This window comes from Neophocaena asiaeorientalis, unplaced genomic scaffold (assembly GCF_003031525.2).
Source record: "Neophocaena asiaeorientalis asiaeorientalis breed wild unplaced genomic scaffold, Neophocaena_asiaeorientalis_V1.1 scaffold152, whole genome shotgun sequence".
In the NCBI taxonomy this organism is placed as follows: domain Eukaryota; kingdom Metazoa; phylum Chordata; class Mammalia; order Artiodactyla; family Phocoenidae; genus Neophocaena; species Neophocaena asiaeorientalis.
In genome coordinates, this window is record NW_020185338.1 from 1,575,774 (window position 1) to 1,595,496 (window position 19,723).

Consider the following 19,723-nt stretch of genomic DNA (forward strand, 5'->3'; position numbering starts at 1 on the left):
AAAAAAAAAAAAAAAAAAGAAAAGAAATAGTATCAGAATCTTTAGCAGCATATTAGAGACAGAGGCTGTGAGAGCAGGAAGGCCAATGGTCAGGGTCACTGTGGTAGATGCTGCTGGTGCCCCGCCCAGGTCTCCGTTAACCAGAGGGGCACCAGCACCCAGTGGGTTCAGTGTTGGCTGCTACTGGCCCACTGCTGCCCTATCCCAGGATCTTGTTCGCTTTACAGACACAAAAGAGACTAAAAAGGAATTGAAATAGAAGACAAATGACTCTAACACAAGATAAACTTATTTAGACAGCAGGAGATAGAGAAAGGGCATGGATAGGGTGATGGTAAGAAGGTGGGTTGCGGAATCAGACTGTGTACAGTTCCAGGTCCTGATGCTGCTGGCCTTGGGCGAGTCCCTTAAACCCTCTAGCCCTCATTTTCTGCATCTGTCAGATGACCTAACAACAGTACGTGTCTCATACTGTGTCGAAAGGCTTAAGTGAGAAAATGCACAAGGGACACTTAGCACAGACCTCCACACCTACTCAGGGCTCGGTAAGGGTTACTGGTGTGGCTGCTATCATGATTAGGAGGAATACTGTTTTGAAAATCTAATTTAAGAACATGAAAATTGCTCTTTTATATCTCTCTAAATCCCCCCAAGATGGAGTTCTTTAAAATCTTAACTCTGCTATGGAAAACTATACGGTAGTTACTCAAAATATTTAAAATAGGATTACCATATGATCCAACAATTCTGCTTCTGGGAATAGACCCAAAAGAATTGAAAGCTGGGTTCCAAAGAGGTCTTTATGCAACCATGTTCATAGTGGCATTATTCACATTAGGTAGAAGGTGGAAGCAACCGGTCCATTGATGGATGAACAAGGAAGCAAAATGTGGTCTGTACATACAAGGAAATATTATTCAGCCTTAGAGAGGAGGGAAATTCTGACACCTTATAACATGCGTGAACTTTGAGGGTATTTTGCTAAGTGAAATAAGCCTGTCACAAAAGGACAAACACTGTATGATTTCACTTATATGGGATACTAGAGTAGTCAAATTCTTAGAGACAGGAAGTAGGACAGTGGTTGCCAGGGGCTAGGGAGACGGTGCGGGGATGGGGAGTTATTATTTAATGGGGACAGAGCTCCATTTGGGAAGATGAAAAATTTAGAGAGATGGATGGTGGTGATAGTTGCACAGCTATGTGAATATACCTTATTACCACTGACCTGCACGCTAAAAAATGGTTAAATGGTAAAATTTATGTTGTGCATGTTTTACCACAATATCACAAAAGAACACTTCACTCTGAATGCTTTTGCTGTACATGTTTTTTTTTTTAATTAATTAATTTATTTATCTTTGGCTGCGTTGGGTCTTCGTTGCTGCACGCGGGCTTTCTCTAGTTGCGGCGAGTGGGCTTCTCGCTGCGGTGGCTTCTCTTGTTGCGGAGCATGGGCTCTAGGCGCACGGGCTTCAGTAGTTGTGGCACACGGGCTCAGTAGTTGTGGCGCATGGGCTTAGTTGCTCTGCGGCATGTGGGATCCTCCCGGACCAGGGCTTGAACCCGTGTCCCCTGCATTGGCAGGCGGATTCTTAACCACTGCCCCACCAGGGAAGCCCTGCTGTACATGTTTTAAAAATCAAAATCTACGTGCCTGTCCATGTCCTTTAGTTGTGCTAGAAGGTGGTGCACCTTGTATGCTTGGATGGCAGGCCACGGAGTAGGTGTTAGAATGTGGTCCTGAGGCTACATGCCCAATGCAGGAAAAGGCAATCACTTTTTCTGAGAAGCAGAACCAGGAAGTGGAAAAAGCTTTGACGCTGAATTTCCTCTAGATGTATATCAATGGCGATGAAAAGGCAGTTCAGAGCAAGAGCTCCAGTTGAGATGAATACATCCTCTGGTCTGGACTTTTCCCCCAGGGGAACTCATTACATACCTTGTGACGGTGGATTGATTGCTTTAGGCCATAAGGGTCCATTGAGCTACAGCGGGAAGTAATTCAGTCCTGGGAGGCCTACGCCTTGGGAAGTGTTAATGCATCTTCTCCAAAGACAGCGGAATCCTCTCCCCGCACAGTCAGATCTGGCTCACCCGCCTCCACGCAGCAAACAGAGCAATACCTGTGTTATCTGGCATCAACGGTCCCACCCGAGAGAATTTTCTAGTTTCTCCCTGAGTTGCCAGAGCTTTGTTTGTATGCCAACCTTTTGGAGAAACAAACGTTTCTAATATGTGCCACACACGTTCTGGCAGCTTTAAATAGCATGTCGGATCCCCCATCAAACTTTTCCTTGTTGACTCAGGGTCCTCATTATAAGTGCCAGATTCTGCTGGGAGCTGCAGGGCAGCTACACCCTCCAGGCCTCTTAAAGCAGTGTTTTAACATTTGAAGTGGATACTTGGTAGGGGCTGTGAAATAAACATTATTTTTTAAAAAACATCTTTCTTGGAGTATAATTGCTTTACAATGGTGTATTTCTGCTTATGTGAAATAAACTTATTAGGCCAGGTCGGCATTTTCTGAAAAGTGGACTAGAACAGGATACAACAGGATAGGATAGGATAGGATAGGATAGGATAGGATAGGATAGAATAGAAAATATCAGGGTATATTGAACATAGCAAGAGTAAATATTGTTTTTTGAAATTTCTGTTTTAGTTATGTGTATGTGTGTACTGGTTTGCAATGCAAAATGTATTACTGTGGATTGTTGTCAAAAAAGTTTGCAAAACACTCTTAAAAGTTACAAGATCTGAAATACTTCCCTACATATAATTAAGAAGTATTTTTCAAAAATGTTTGACCACAGCACACAGTAAAAAATACACACATACATACACACAGTTTCTATACAAGAAATACAATGATATTTCTATTTCTATTTCATTTTCCAAAGATGCTGGTCACCCCCCACTGAAATTATTTCACTTCTCTTTAATGGGTTGTAACCGAGTTTGAGAAACTGCTAGTTTTTGTTTATTTTATAATTTTCCGATCTTCTCCCTCTGTCAGGAAGACATGCCATCTCTCGGGGACTTGCTACTTCCAGAAATCCTCTGCAAAGGCCCCAGACACCTTGAAACCCCCTAGCCTCACTGGTGAGTCTGGCCCATCAGGACACTGGACTCCTGGCTCTGTCCTCTCTGGGGGACTGAGGTGTGCAGAAATGCTGTTGTCAAAGTTAACAGCATGTGGGCTGTTACATGTCACCCACTTAAACTGGGATGGGACACACATACCTGGGTGACTTGGGGTTCCCGTCTCTGCATAGAAATGCCTGAGCAGCTTCCGCCGATCCGCCTTGGTAAGTTAATATTGGAATCTACCTCTTCAGAACACCTTGAAAATAAAGGCAAAGGGTGGAGCCATCAGCCCTAGTGCTGCGTTTGGGGAATTCATTTTGGCTTTTCAAAAGCTTCTTTGGAAAGTATCCATTAGTTACCATTATTGAATGACATCTACCTGTAGAATACTTTGCTAGGTAAGCCAAGACCTAGACACAGAGGATACTGAAGTTTACTTTCAGTCCTGAGTAAACCCTAGAGCTGGCCAGCACTGGAGTGGAATCGGGCTAGTGTCACCAGTCTTGTGGGTGAGCAAATATGCTGCACACAGATGCCCGCAGTACCATATGACCAGAGCCCTATCCTGGCCCACTGCCATCGTGAGTGCTGGGGACATGGTTAGGTGCCCTTGGTGACAGTGAGCCAGCTCTCTGCTAAGCATGTGACATGCAGACTCTCAACTTTCACAACAACTATGTGTGATAAGAACCATTATTTCCCCATTTTACAGAGGAGGAAAACTGAGGCTCAGAGATGTTAAATAACTTGGGCAAAGCCAAGTAGGTAGATTGGTGTCGTGACTAGTTTCCAGCTTAAGTTCTCATCTGCTCCCCAACCCCACCCCCCTTGACTATCTTCAGGGAAGTTCAAGAAAACAGAGGAAAAATCCCAGAGTCTGGGCCTTGAGTTAATTACTGGCATCAAGTAATTTCCAAAGTGAATTTGACTCTTAAAAATAGCACACTTTCGGGCTTCCCTTGTGGCGCAGTGGTTGAGAGTCCGCCTGCCGATGCAGGGGACACGGGTTCGTGCCCCGGTCTGGGAGGCTCCCACATGCTGCGGAGCGGCTGGGCCCGTGAGCCATGGTCGCTGAGCCTGAGCGTCCGGAGACTGTGCTCCGCGACGGGAGAGGCCACAACAGTGAGAGGCCCGCGTACCGCAAAAAAATAAAATAAAATAAAAAGCACACTTTCTAATTATAATAATAATACATATTATTGTAGAATATGTGGAACACACACACAAATCCCATAATAAAATAAAATTGATTTGGTTTCCATTAACTAAACCCCCTCAGAGCCGTTTGAGGTAGAATCTTTGCATATTCGCTGGCCCAGGATGAAGTCTTATCCAGCGGCTAACAGAGGGCCTGGGACAGGGATGGTGGACCCAGTACTCACGGTCCCGCTGGTTCTGCAGGAGCTCCCGGACTGCTCTGTGGCCCAGCAGCAGTATCAAGGGGCGGTTGGGGGAGCTTTGGTTACCCCCATAAGCTCCATCATCAGCCCCTCACCCCCTCACATAAAGCCAACCCAAATAAGCACCTTGTCTATGTTAAAACCAGCTGCTTCCCTTGAGAAGCTGCTTGAGACAGCTGCTTCCCACCCCAGCCTCCCCATGTTGTCACCGCAAGCCCTTTGGGAGCTGTCGCGGCCACCCCAGTGGGTCGATGGGGCGAGCTGAGGGCAAGGAGCCAGATCACTGTCAGAGATCCTGAAGTGCCCGTACCGGGGCTCTCCCAGCCCCCCTTCTCCAGTTCCACACCCTGCCTAGGGGGAAAGACAAGTGGAGGGCAGTCGTCCATCAAGGGATACCCATGAGGCACAATCTATGTGTGACGTGACACCCCAGGGAATGGGGGGCAGTCACGACAGGTCGAAAGACCCAGTCCCTCTGTGTGCTGTGAGGGACAGACTGTTGGCCCCGCAAGGGGGTTGAATAGAACCAAACAACAATTCCTGGCTGTGTGACCTTGGGCAAGCCACGGGACTTCTCTGAGCTTTGGCTTCCCCCTCTGCAGAATGGGGGTAATCAGGCCCTCTCCCAGGATTGCTGTGGATGCAATGGTGTGATGTTTGCCAAGCACCAAGCTGGGGGCCTGGCACAAAGCAGGTGCTGTGTAAAGCCTGGCTCTTTATTTCTTTGAAATTGGATTGAGGATACAGGATACTAGTAAGACGGGGCAGCAGGGAGCCACACAGGTTGGGGAACATAGCATATCTCCAAGGGGGGCACACAGAGAGAAAGAAGCCCAGGCGAGGAAGGTCGGGACGAGAGGAGACCCTGCACCTAAGCTATAAAGAACCAATTTATCAATTTATCTTCAAGACAGGGAATCAATGACGGAGCTTTCTTCTTTAAACATTTCCCAGGCTTCACTTATAAAAGAAGAACTGAAATCATTGTCATTAAAAGGCCAAATTGCTTCTACTTTCTTCGTCCACATGTAATGAAAGTTCTGCAAAATCTAATACAGTGAATTCCAAATTCCAAGCCACTGTGTGGGCAAGACCCAGTTCTGAGCTGAGGTCCAGCATGGAGCCGGCGGTCAGGTGAACAGGAGGGCAGAGCGACTTCTGGGAAAGTGGGCAGCAAAAAACACCCAGCAGGGCGTGGCCAGATGGAAGAGACTGCCGGCCTATGAAGCAGTGGGCACAGCTGGCTGTTCCTTCTCCTTGGTGACAGCACGGTTCTTGGTTTTCCTCCTTCCTCAGTGCTGATCCTTCTTGGACGAAGGATCCTGCTCTTCCCCTTGACCTCTGGGCGTGGAGCGTCCCAGGGCACAATTTGGGTCCTTCTCTCTGTCTCAACTTATTCCCTCCATGATGTCATCCAGTGTCTTGACTTTGAGGCCATCATGTGCCAACTGTTCTCCAGTTCCTCTTTCCAGCCCAGACGGCTCTCCTGTACTCGACTCGTGGATCTGATGGCCTGCTGTCTTCCCCACCTGCACGTCTAATAGGCACCCACACTTCCAGTTATCCAGGCTCAAATCTGCACTCTTATAAATTTTTTCAAATTGTAATTGTGGCAAAACACACCTAACGTAAAATTTACCATCTTATCCATCTTTAAGAATACCGTTCTCTGGCATTAAGCACATTCATATCATTGTGCAAGTATCCCCACCATCCATCCCCAGAACTACGGGTCTCTCACTGTTGTGGCCTCTCCCGTTGTGGAGCACAGGCTCCGGACGTGCAAGGCTCAGCGGCCATGGCTCACGGGCCCAGCCGCTCCACGGCATGTGGGATCTTCCCAGACCGGGGCACGAACCCGCGTCCCCTGCATCGGCAGGCGGACTTTCAACCACTGCGCCACCAGGGAAGCCCCCGGGGGATCCTTTAAAACCTAACCGTGACCTCTGTCCTCCATCCAGCTCCTCTTCTCCTTACCTGCTCCAGGTTGGTCAGCTGGCTGCTGTCCTGTCTTAAGCCTGCCGGGCCCCCACTCCACCTCATGGCCATTGTCACAGCCAGGGACACTGTTCCCGCAGCCAGTCCAGGCCTCACTCTTGCACCTGCTTCAAGCCTTGTTCACATGGCACCCTGTCCAGGAGGTCTTCCCTGACCCTCTTGTTTAAGAGGGCAGCCCACCCCTGCATGCCCCCCTCACGCCTGGCCTGTCAGTCCCCGTTCCCTGGGTCCCGGGCCACTCTATTCCATAATGTATCACCTTCTAACACACTACACACGTATTGTATTATTTTCCTATGCTGTTTACCGTCTCCATTACTCCACGAGGGCAGGATGGCTGTCAGTCTGGTTCACCGATGGATCCCAAGAGCCTTAAATAGCGCCTGGCACATATTAGGTACTCAATACACACTCATCGTGTGAAATGGGTTTTGTATGTCCAGACACAGCCGTTTCACAACTTCTAACGTGGCAGGCGCTTTAGGATATGCCTTCCTGAGGTGGAAGCCCTTTTCAGAGGCTAAGAAGACAAAAGTACTTCTCTGAAGAATGCATTTTGAGGGACACAGAGAGACAGGCAGTCGGAAGTGCGGTAGGCTCCCGGCTGATGTCTGAGTGACACCCACAGAACGACGAGAGATGAGTAGCAGCTGTTCACCCTGCACCCTAGGCTGGTCCTGACACACTGACAGCAGCGTCCCAGGCTCGCACGGTCAGCACTCTCGGCTCTGATGCCCATCTGGGTGTTCCGGGAACCTGGGAAGTGTGGGGCATCCTGCCCACTTGGGCTCTGTGGGACACGGCTGTCTAAGTCTCTCCACCACCCTATTCTCGACCACTCTACCCTCAACTCGGGGGTCCAGGCCTGTCCCGGGTGTCTCAGTGTCCTCTGCAGGTCACCCCTGCCTCTCACGGGGGGAAGCATGTGCACAGGTGGGATCACGGGGCCTGGTGGACCCGGCTTCAAATTCCAGCTCATCATCCCCACCTGGTTAAATCACCTGGCCCTCTCAGAGCCTCAGTCTCTTCATCCATAAAATGGGGATAATGCTGTTGCTATCACAGAGTTGTTCTGAGTGTTAAGGAAAACGCCCCGTGTCAGGTGCCTAGCACTGTGCCTGGGCACCCGGAGGAAGTCCCACAAACGCTGACTCCCTCCACCCTCTGCCCATGAAGCCTCATCTGGCTAAAGGGACTCCCCTCCTCTCACTGCTCACCTCGCTGTACAGCCTCGTCAACAAGCTTCTTGTGCAAGTTCAAGGCTCTCTGGTCGACGACCATGGAGACCCCCTTCTCCCAGGCCTGCAGGAAGCCGCGGCTCCCGGCGGGCCGTCCGTCTCTTCCGGAGGCTCGTGGTTGAGATGCGCGGGGAAGCCGGTGGTGCGGAGCATGGAGCGGACGTGGGACGGAGACAGGAAGGCCCGCAGCAGCTTGCCTGGATGGAGCAGGTGCCCGAGACCCCGGCTGCCTAAAATTAGGCAAAAACAAAATTAAATCACAAAATCACATAACTGTGTTCCAAGTAGCATCTTATGGGGACAGTAGCTTGTTTTTTTGTTCGTTTGTTTGTTTTTGTTTCAGAAGTGGATTTGAAGGTGTGGCAGACCCCTCCCGGGCCAGTCGAGAAGGGTCACTGGGTAAGGGGCCCACCAGCCTCTCTTTCAGTTAAGTGTGGCCTCGAGACCAGGTCCTCTCCATGTGACAATCGAAGAGCAGTGGAAAGAGAGTGGGAGTGGTGATGTGGCCTCCCCCTGGCCTGGTCGTACACCTCCAGGCTCTACTCCAAGCTCTTCCCTTCCTGGGAGCTGGGCTGTTGACAGCCAGCGCCCCCTGGGGGTCTCACGTTGGGATGCGGAGCTGCTGGGTCCCTGAGTGACCGCGAGGGAGCAGATCGCCTTCCTGCAGAGCTAGAACACGCACCCTGGAGGACCCGCCCTGGACTGTTGTGTGAGAGAGGCAACATTTCTGCTGTATGTATTGGAGCAAAGCCTCTTGGGGGTCATTTGTTAGAGCAGTTTAGCAAGCTCTAACCAATACAGGGAATACAGAAGGAGGAAGGGAAACAGGGCTGTCTTAGCTGGGGATTCCCCCAAAGCAGACCCTAAGACAAGGGCTTGGGGGCAGGTATTTCAGTGGAGAGGGAGCCCAGGAAAGAAGTCAGAAGAGGGAGGAGGTGAAAAGCCACGAAAGGATGTGTGAGTGAGCAGGTTAACTCCAAAGGCAACGGCGGCTCAATCCTGCTTGAGATCCTCTAAGAAACCGAGCAGTAACCCCTGGGGACTGTCCTGCCAGAGGACAGGGAGACTGAGCCGTATGCACCAGCTCTGCCCCCTACTGGGTGAAGGCTGCCCGTCGGGGCGTTGACTCCCCGGCACTTCTGGGCCGCACCTGCTCTCCTGGAGAAACAGAGAGACCCGAGGCCCAGGTGGGAAGCTGATGTGCTGGGAACCGCCCACTGCAGCTGCAGTGAACCCGGGGGTGGGGGTGGGGGGGTGGCCGGGCACCAGCTACATCTTACAGATGCCACCGTGGCTGCCAAGCCAGTCCCAGAAGGCTGCACAGCCTCCGGACTCTCATCACATACCATTGTGCCTCCGTCCATGCTCAGGCCACCTCGGGGCGTATCTGTGCCGTGGAAGAGGGGGGGATGTGACTTAGAACTCCCACCCCAGCTGCGGCTGAAACGAGAGGGGGACCTAAGGGACGCGGGGGGCGTCAACTTGCATTCGAGGTACCTGGACAACGTGGAGGGACACAGGGTGTGGATTCTGGTTATGGAGGAACAGCTCCAGATTCAGCATCTGGAAACATACATTCAAGTCCAGGCATTGGCACATCACAGCTGTGTGACCTTGGCCTTGTCCCTTGATTGCTCTGAACATCAGTTTTCCTACATGGAGCTGGGGGTGGTCCAGGTGGAGGAAGGCTGTGAGGCAAGGGCCCCTCACGTACTGCCCGTGGGAGTGGAAACGGGAACATTTGTCTGGAGGGTGATTTGTACCTTAGATTTGTACACTCCCCTGGAGCCAGCAATTCACTTCTAGGAATTTATCCTAATAAAGTGATCATGGGTATGTACACAAATGTAGTCATAAGGATGTTCAGTGCCTCATTGTTTGTGGTGTCAAATAATAGGCTATTAATAAAATGGTAGAACATTCATAAAATAGAATTCTATGTAAACACTATAAAGGATGTTGTGGTGATATTTAATGATATAGAAGGATGTTCACAATACATTTAAAAGGGAAAGAAGCAAGTCCTAAAATAGTATCACAGTATTATTCCAATATATATATTGGAATATACATATATACGTGTGTATATATATATATATATATATATATACATTCAGTCTTATAGGTTCAAGACTGAAGAAAAAGACTTTAAGGGCAAACATAAAACTGTTAATCATGGTTAATTGTGATGGGATCCTGGTAATTTTTATTGCCTCTTTCATGTTTTCTGATGTTTCTACAATAAACGTGAATTACTGTTGATAAGTGGGGAGAAGAATAACAACATCTTAAAAGAAAAAAATTGGAATGTAACCTATTTAATAGGATGTGGTGCATAGAGAGAAGAGGGGAGAGAGACCTTTGTCAACTTGAAAGCCGTCCATCCATCTGTGATGATGTTATTATTAGCACAAACATTACCATTATAAACCTGCATTTCTTCATCTTCTCCAGGCACCTCAAACGCCAGCCATGTGAGGTCTTCTCAAAAATGACTGAGTGGCTCTATTATTATGCTCCGTGACTGGTGTTCAATATATGGCCATCAGTCTTATACCTGCTTATTTAATACAGTGGGAATCAGAAGCCTCTGTTGTTCTTGAGGGTTAAAGACGTTCCTTGATAAACAATGTTGGCACCTCTGGACAGTCATAAATCTGCCTATCCCCCGAGCCTCGTGCTTCAAGCCTTGACACAGAGTTCACCCAAGCACTGAGGGTATTGCTGTGGACGACCTCCCAGATCATTTTGATTAAGCAAAGGGAGCACTGTGTCTGCAGTAAATTTACTTCCCAGTTACTTTTTTATCTGAGCTAATGGCAGAGCTAATAATACATCTTCCCATATGACGCTTGTACTGAGCAGGAGAGCTGTCAGCCTGGGTAAGAATGTTTGTGAGACAGAAAGTATTGCAGAATTTTAAAAAATATTCACCACGGAGACCGGCTATGTCAGAGACTCTGTATACACAGCCACGACTCGATGTATGTGTGTGTCCTGAAAGGTGTGTCTGTAATGAGCAGATATCCCAAATTTACTCTGTGTTTGCATGTAAAGGAAACTGTTTTCTGCAGCATGAATGAATGAATGAGTGAATGAACGAACAGACAAGCACCTTTCAGCAAACCTCGTCCTAACTGGAACCAGCAGACCCCTACTGGACCCCAGCAGCCCTGTCTCATGTCTAGAAAGTCAGTGGCTCTCAAACCACAGAAGGGCTATCCTCTGAGACGCCAAATACAATATACATGTCGGCTGCAAACTGTTGTGAGGTTGTCTCTGCAGGGTCCTGCCCCACCAAGGATCCGCCAAGGAGGAGCAATCCAACACCCCCTCATGTCTCCGCTGCCCGGTGCACAAAATCTAGTCTACGCCCAACCCCAGGCAATGGCACAAAAGAAGATGATCAGAGACATTATTACGGAATGACGGATGACATTGGTTAAACAGTGGCAGTTGACTACCTAGAAACCATTCCTCTCCCTTTTTCTTCCCTACGCAACCCCAATTTAGTTCTGGATGGGAACGTGCCCACCTCCCAAACTCCCTCGTACGTTTAGTGTTGAAAATTTGGGGGGAAAAATGAAGAAAAAAAATCACCCGCAATCACGCTATCCAGAGATCATCACCGTTAGTATTTTGGTGCGTTTACTTTTTTCCGGATTCATACACAGTATTAGCATTAAAAAAAAGCATACTGTAGATACAGTTGGCATGCTGCTTTTTCCCCTGAACATTCATCAGTGATGAACTTCTCCAGGTCCTTGAGGTGTGACTGCTTGGTTTCTTACCTGGGTCGATGGCAATTATCATCTCCAGTTCTCTGACCTTCTGAGCGACTGAAGCTGACGCCATGCTGCAGTGCAAAGGATCCTGGGAAATGTGATGGACCTCTGGCATTCCCTCAAGGGTGAGACATCTGGCTGGAGCCACTGTACCCTTCAGGTCAGTCATAACTGTGCAACCCGGTGCGCTGGTGAAAGCCAGTGGCATCTCTAAGGCACACAACAGGAGGGTCTGAGCCCAGCCCACTTCATCAAACCCTGTCCATGCCCATCTAGCCCACCATTAATGGGAAAGATGGCACCCATGCCTTGACTTAGCCAACGGCACTCCTTAACCATTTGTTGGCACCAGGTCAGGACAAGCTGGCTTACGACTAAATCAAGTTCCACATTAATGGGGGCCCCTGATTTTTAGGAAGGTGAAGATGGGTTGAGTGTGGGCAAAGAAGTGAGGTACCCACAGCTACAGTTGGGGCTCTAGGAGTTTCCATCGATGCAATCCCGTGGATATCAGAAAGTACTTACTAAACACTTGCAACGCATCAAGCCATCTTGCTTTACTTTGCAGCAGTTGTTAGATCTGCTAACAAATAGTTCTCTCTGAACATAGCTTCTATTTTTCTCATGTCCCGTATATTTTGCTTTGGTTTATGCTAATTTTTTCTCCCCCACTAGATTCTGGGCAACAGATGCACTGTAGCATGGTTACTAAGACATGACTTTGCATGGGGAACACACTTGAGCACGAGATGTGACTTTATCCTCTCTAACCCTGTTTCCTCAACTGTAAAATAATGAAAATGCCTCATCTGGTTGTTGTCAGAAGTGAACTGGAAAATGCACATAAAAGTGTTCGGCAAAGTGCCTGGTCCAGTGTAAGCCCTCGGTATAAGTGATGGTTTGCATTCTTGAACCAGGTGCCATATATTATCCATTCTCATGTCCTTGTGCCTGGCCTGTTAGGTGCTTAATCGTCACCATAACTTAATTTAGACCTTCTGCTTTCTTCAGTGTCATTATGTACTGAAGTGTCATAATGTACAATGTACATTATGTACATTGAGTACTTTAACCCCACTCAGCTGTATATTCCCAGAGAAGACGGACCATTGCTTATCCATCTCACAAGTGCACACAATAAGTGCTCAATAAATGTAGACATGAATTGAGTGAGTAATAACGTCTTGGATTTCACAGGAAACTGTAAAATTTCTCAGATCTAACGGAAAGCCAAAGTCAGCCAACACTTCAGAAGGAAAACCTACTGACAGATGCGTCAAGCATTCTAACTTAACTTTCAGCTGTGATAAAAAGTGGAAGAACTAAGGATTTCGATGAATGCAATTGTTTTTCTGTGTTTGGGGCAGAACCTAAAATTTGTCACTCTAAAGCCATCACACACTAGAACGGTCAGCTCGAAGTGTGACATGGCGTTTTGGCCCATCTGTTGTGAGATGTGCAGCAATTAATCTATTGCGAATAGAAGTTTAAATATTGAGGTTTGAGCATGATTTTTATAAATTAGAAAGATTCAAGGTGGTCCCTGACCAATGATGTCATTTGTTCTCATTTACAATCAAACATGCTATCACAAGTCACAACTGAAGGGCTATCGTGTGCTGGGATCCCAGCCGCAGTGAGAGCTCTTCTGCAGGGCATCCCCCTGGCAGGGGACAGGAGAGGGCTGAGACCATCGTGCTGGAGGATATTTACTGTGGGTGTGTGGATGTGTGTACACACGTGAGCACACACACACTTGTAAATGACCACAAGCTCCCTGAGAACTGCATCTTGTCTCCTGCAGCATTTTATTCCTAAGATCTGGGCACAGAGTAGGCTCCCAATACATTTGTGTGAATAAACGACTAGAATCCCCTGGATCTTGGTGTTTACGCCCTATCACCGTATTAGAGATAATCTTCCCCTATCATGAGGCCATTCTAATAGCTAAGCGTCCGTGAATGCTTTAAAAAGAAATTGAAAGTAGCACTAAATTCTATGATTTGTAGTGCAAGCCGGGCTGACCTGGCTAGAATCTTCCTCTCTCTACAACAATGGGCTGCAACAGTTATTTTTAACGTTTCTGTCATATCCTTACCTTACCGTGTGCTAGTTAGGGGGCCCTCGTGTGTCGCTTCAGTGCAGTATCACCCTTGGCCTTTGAAAAAAATGGACCGACAGTATTGCTTTCGAACACCCGGCAAATACCACGTGAAATGCTTTGCTTAATTGAGTTGCTTGCCTTCACCTTTGCTTTCAAAGCCCCACTAACCTCCAAGATGTCTCAAAATAGCAAGCAAAACTGGCACCTCTGTTAGATTGGACTGTGAGCCTTCCGCTGATAGAAATATATTCAATCAAAACATATTTGAGCTGAAAGACAAGCTGCTCTGGTGAGACCCAGCACTGGGATGAAAAGAAAGCAGTCAGAGGGATCTTTGCTGTGGTCTATAGGCCTGTGTTTTATGACTTTATTCCTTAAGTCATTGCACCATAAGCCTATGCATTCAGGAACTGGAAACCCACCCAATTCCCTCCTAGGTCAGAGTAACAGCCCCCTTAAGCCCAGACGTACTGCAGGCGCGGACACCTTCGAGACTGGTCAGCTGAGAAGGCCAGAACACTGGAACATGCCCTAGCTGACACACCACAGGCTCCCCGTGGTCAGGTTTGGAAAGATCTTTGATACCCAACAGTTCTGCAGATGGAAGAAGAAAGTGAATTCCACTGGGTCCTGCACTAGCTGGCACTATCTGATTTGAACATGTTGAGTAGTTTATGGTTCTTTCTCCAAGAGCAACTCTAGTCACAGAACCACTGTAAATTGGAGAAGTCCAGGGAGGACACCAGGAATCCAGACTTGACCAACCCGGAATACTTGCTGACTTCTAGTGCATTTTGAGGGGCATAGTTTCAGAGCACGGAATCTTAAATGCGTGGTGTGATTGCTGGAGGAGACTAGGGGGCATTTAGTCCAACACTGTCATCATACAGATTGCGATTCTGAGTTTATCTTGGTGCAGACCGAGTCACATAACCTAGACAGAAACTCTGTTGTTTGACGACCAACAGCATCCCTACCCCTGGCCGGATATCAGAGCGCTCACGAAGACAGCAAAGATGGATGTATTGGGTTCAATTCATCCCACTAATGATAAAACTGCCGACACTCTGCTTTGGGTGGTCCTGAGACCATCTTTCTGTGAGGGAGGTGACAGGTGCTGACAGAAGGCCGGGCTTTGTCTGATTTTGTTTGTTAAGCAGCTGAGTGAGTTCAATTACTCTGAACTCTGACTCTCACCCAAGACCCAATCCCAAGCTCTCATCAGGCCCTCTGAGAGCCTCCAAGAGGCCTGGGAAGCTTCCACGCTTGGATCTGCTCACTTGCCATCAGATTGAGTTAATACACTGGGGATCAATGGCTTTCGGCTCAAGTTAACATTTGGAAGGAAGCCGCCCCCTGCCCAGATATGCCACTGAACAATAGCCTAGATTAGCGGTTACTATGATTTCAAATTTCAAGGCAAATAGCTCTGCTGACATCCTCCACCACCTGCTTCCCCAACCCCCGGTTCACTTGAAGTTCACAGGGACCAATGGATGAGGCTGGCTATTCTGCCAAGGGCATCACCTTCAAACCTGAAGGGCACCTGCAAACCCAGCCCTGGTGCTACTGCAGGAATCTGGGTCTTGTCCAGGGCCTTAACCCCCAGGACCGCTGGGAAAGATGAGGACACGTCAGGGGAACTCAGGAACACAGCAAGTTCCCGTCTTCTCAGGCAGAAGTCCACGTGCAGCTGTCAGAATCATGAACGAGAGTGGACACTGACCTGGGTCACCAGTGTGAACCGGTTGTCCATATGCTCACCCCCCACGGAGCAACAGGCGTGCACCAGCTGTTCCAGTTTGTCCTTGGCAACGGGCCTCACTGTGACCACCAGAGGGCAGCAAAAGCCAGCAATGGTGGCACAAGGCACCTCTGTCTGCCAAGAAATCAAGTGAAATAATGTTAAAAAATAGAATAAGCACAGATGAAAGCCCTCAGAACCAAGAGTTCAAAGCAGCTCAGTGAAGGAGGAGGTCCAAGTAGTCATCATAAAAATATAGCTTCTACTTTTTTTTTTTTTGTGGTATGCGGGCCTCTCACTGTGGTGGCCTCTCCCATCGCGGAGCACAGGCTCTGGACGTGCAAAGCTCAGCGGCCATGGCTCACGGGCCCAGCCGCTCCGCGGCATGTGGGATCTTCCCGGACCGGGGCACGAACCCATGTCCCCTGCATCGGCAGGTGGACTCTCAACCACTGCGCCACCAGGGAAGCCCCCTAGCTTCTACTTTTACGTGACATAAAGATGAGGAAGATGGCTGGTAATTATTGGTCTAAAACAGGGAATCTTAATTTTGTACTCATCCTGGACCCCTTTGGAAGTCTGGTGCAGCTACGGACCTGCGTCGAAGTAGTATTTTTAACTGTGTAAAAGGGAATGCATAGGGTTACAAAGGAAACCAATTATGCTGCAAATGCAGTTAGCAAATTATGAAAAAACTATGATACGGTGATAGGTATGCTTCTTCATTAGCAACTCAAGCAAGGAACAAGATGGGAGACCTACCCTTGGAATTCTGAAGTAGTGATCAACATACGGGATATTTCTGAGATGTCAGGAAGGACTGCAGTGTGACATGGGCATGTCTGTGACTTCTTTGGGCAGCCACCAAATCACAGGGGCTGCTGACGTGGTGCTCGGTTTTTTCTTCACTACAATCATAACGGAAGGAAACACTCCATTTCAGTTTGAGGCTATGAAAAATAAATGCAAATTTTTTTCCCACCCAATTTCATAGACCCTCTGAATTTTCTCCATAGACCTCAAGGGGCCCGTGAACACAAAGGAAGACCTCTAGGAGAATCAGAGGCAGAGGGTCCCCAGGAAGCGGGAGCCTCGAAGGAGGCCCCAGGGTCTCCTCTGCCCCATGAGTCCACAGACCCCACTGAGCCCTGCTCACTCCTCCTGCCTCAGTAGAAGCTGCCCAGGATGACCTGTGTGACTTTCCCTGCTTATATTGTTGTTTCCCACCCCCACCCCCGAATGTTTTCTGGTCCCTGTAGTGGGGCTTATGAAAGCTTCAGGCCATGGCCAGGAGGATATACCACTGGGACAGTCTTGGCAGCTGCTTGAAAGGCGTGCTGTTAGCACCCTGGCAGCAGCAGGATGAAACCTTGGTGTGCCTGCCAGGTTGACGTCTGCAGAACAGCACTCAGGAGGGAGCACATGCCAGGGACACTCACAAGAGACCGGCAGCACTCCTCAAGGCCAAGGCGCCTCCTTCTGGGGGACTCCCTGCATCCCCTCAAGGCCGCCAACCGAATCCATGATGGCAGCCTGGCCATTTCTCCCAGCAGCCAACGGGCAGAGGCATCGATGTTAAACAGAAAGCTATCTGGTATCCACTGGGATGGTGAGGTGTGGCTAGACTGTGGCTCTGCAGAGCACTTCCTCTGGGCAGCAATGGGCACCTCTGTGCAAAGCATCTTATAATTGTCACACCTCCACTATGGGCATTTTACAGATGGGAGCCAGGAGTCCTGGGTTCCAGCCTGGTTTTGGGATTTAGGCAAGTCCCTTTCTCTCTTGAGCCTCAGCTTCTGCATCTAAAATGAAAGGCTGGCCAGGATGAGCCGCGAGGCCCTCCCAGCTCCTACCTGCCACAGACAGCGGTGTGTTCCAGGGCCAGCCCTGCAGGGGCCCAGCCAGCAGCTGTGGTTCTGCAACCCCCCTTCCCAACCATCAAGAAAACTGCTCAGACACATATTTCACACATGAAAAGCAGCATGCACTGTGGGCAGCCTTGTTTCTCATCAGAGGCAGCCTGGGCCCCTCTGGCAGGAGCCCAAACCAGGCAAGTTTTAATAAACGTCTCAGACCCAAGATGAAATCTCCAATCTGCGTCCTCCGTAAAGAAACCTGGGGCTGGCTGTTGACACTGGCTGCCCATCCACCCAGCAGAGTATGTTCCCAGACTTCACACAAGTGTCCAGAAGGGGTCAGGGGAATGAGCGATCTGGTTCTCCACTCCCCCCATCTCCCCACCCCATGACAAGCAGTGGCTGGAATAAAACCTCAAAAACACTGCAGGGAGGCGGCCCCATGGCGGGCACGTCCTCCGAGAGGCAGCCACTCTGCATTAGTGACCACCAGCGGCCGCCTCTGGCCAAGAACATGACCCAGCTTTCCTGACAGAGACATGACCTAGCAGCTAACAGCCTGGCCAAGGCTCTGCCACAAATCCCTGGGCATTTACCCAGCCAGGCGTGCTCTCCCCGCTGCCAGGGAGCTTTTTCAAAAATCTCACTGAGGTGCCCGAAGTTAAAGGAGCCAGACAAATTCCAAACAGGTTTGGTTTACACAGCACAATGATCTGCCCGGAAGGGCTTGACTCGCACTCCCAAGGGCATGCTGGGTGCTCACAGAGGTAGGCAGGGGAGAGGCTGGTGGTCCCATTTTCCAGATGAGGAAAAAAAGCCCAGAGAGGTTAACCGCTTGTCCTGGATTGCCCAGCTAGAAAGTGGGAGAGCTTAGGTCTCTTGCCTCCTGCACCATTGTTCTCCCCACTGCAGGAAAATACAAGATGACCCACATTCTCAAGTCGTTCTGCCCCTGTGGATTGCATCCCTACCTTATATGCACCCATGTGGCCGTGGCCTGCTGAGTCCCTTCTGGGGAGTCCCCCCTTCTCCCAGGCCCCTTCCAGGGAGAAGCTGCTGCCCAGGAGGAAGGCCATCATGTCCTTCAGCTGCCCCGAGGACTCCTCCAGCGAGGTCAGGCTGCCGTGCAGGTGCCGAACTCATACTTCCAGAACTGGGGACAGCCCGTCCTGGAGACACAAGGGAAAGCTCATAGGCCCCCAGACTCGGTATGGACTCTGACAATGCATTTTTAAAAAGGACTGGGGAGGGAGAAGAGGACATCTGGGGCTGAAATTTCAGACACCAGCACCAAGGTGGTGAGCACAGTTTGGGGCAGGGGGCCTTGCTGGCATCCTTCAACATCCTTCATCCTTTCCAGACTGGAAACTATCAAATCAGCATGAATATACTGTAGCCCCTGCCTCTACCCTATTATATTTCCTGTAACCTCAACCGGAAACCAGCCAAACCAGCAAGTAAAGGACAATGGTGCCCTCTCTGTCATCGAGGCGAGGCCCGCAGACCAAAGGGACAAGGAAGCTCTCAGTGCTAACAGTGGAAAGGCCTTTCTCTGCTCTCTTAGAGAAACTCCTCCACAGGGTTGAAAGTCTTTAGTCATAAGCCTATTCTTCATTCACTCCAAAACCGTTTTGCTGAGTTGCTCCTCCGTGCCAGGCACAGGCCAGGTGATGGGCTATAGTGATGGAGAGGATAACGGCCAGCCTTTAAGAAGCTTGAAATCCTACACTGGCAGGCGAGGCTCCATTGAAATCAGATGCTAGCAATACAGAGCAGTGAGTGCTAACTGCCTAGATAGAGGAGTGACTCAGAGAAGGGAGAAATCCATTCTCTCCCACAAATGGGGAGATGCTGGAGCTGGGTCCTAAAGGCTGAATAGGAGTTCACCAGTTGGACAAGGGAGAAAGCACATCCTAGGCAGAGGGAGCGGCATGTGAACAGCATGCAGGCATCAAGCCCCTAAAAGTCGCTGAGATGGCAGCATGGGAGGGGCTCGTAAAGGAGTTGACCTCGGGCCCAGGTGGGGCTCTGAAGGACCCTCCCAACCCTGGAGTCCACAAATGATAAGAGAAGAATGTTCCTGGGAACTTTTTCTCTGAGGAGACAGTTGGGGATGACTGGACTGTCGGAGGGGGGTAGGTACTGAGCCAGGGCCTGGTCACTACAGGCCTGATATCAAGTAAGGTACAAGCCACAGGAAGGCACCAAAGAACTTTTCTTAAAAAAAATATTTTATTTATGTACGTATGTATGTATTTGGTTGTGCTGGGTCTTAGGAGCTCCTTAGTTGTGGCATGTGGGCTCCTTAGTTGCGGCATGCATGTGGGATCTAGTTTCCTGACGAGGGATCGAACCCGGGCCCCCTGCATTGGATGCGCGAAATCTTAACCACTGCGCCACCAGTGAAGTCCCTACACCGAAGAACTTTAAAAGAGGGAGTCACGTGATCAGACGTAGAAAAAGTCACTCCAGGGGGAGAGAATATGGGGATGGGGTGGGAGAATAGGA

At 49.4% G+C, this 19,723-nt stretch overlaps 1 protein-coding gene across 1 annotated transcript in view; it reads right to left on the reverse strand.

Annotated features, from left to right (window-relative positions):
* The window catches only part of DGLUCY (D-glutamate cyclase), a 51,757-nt gene that overhangs the window by 26,469 nt on the left and 5,565 nt on the right, over positions 1-19,723 (reverse strand). The window contains 9 exon segments of the mRNA XM_024736236.1: positions 3,247-3,346; positions 7,706-7,804; positions 7,807-7,956; positions 11,518-11,721; positions 14,087-14,209; positions 15,342-15,369; positions 15,372-15,494; positions 18,187-18,341; positions 18,344-18,384. Of these exon segments, the coding sequence (XP_024592004.1) occupies positions 3,247-3,346; positions 7,706-7,804; positions 7,807-7,956; positions 11,518-11,721; positions 14,087-14,209; positions 15,342-15,369; positions 15,372-15,494; positions 18,187-18,341; positions 18,344-18,384 (1,023 nt within the window).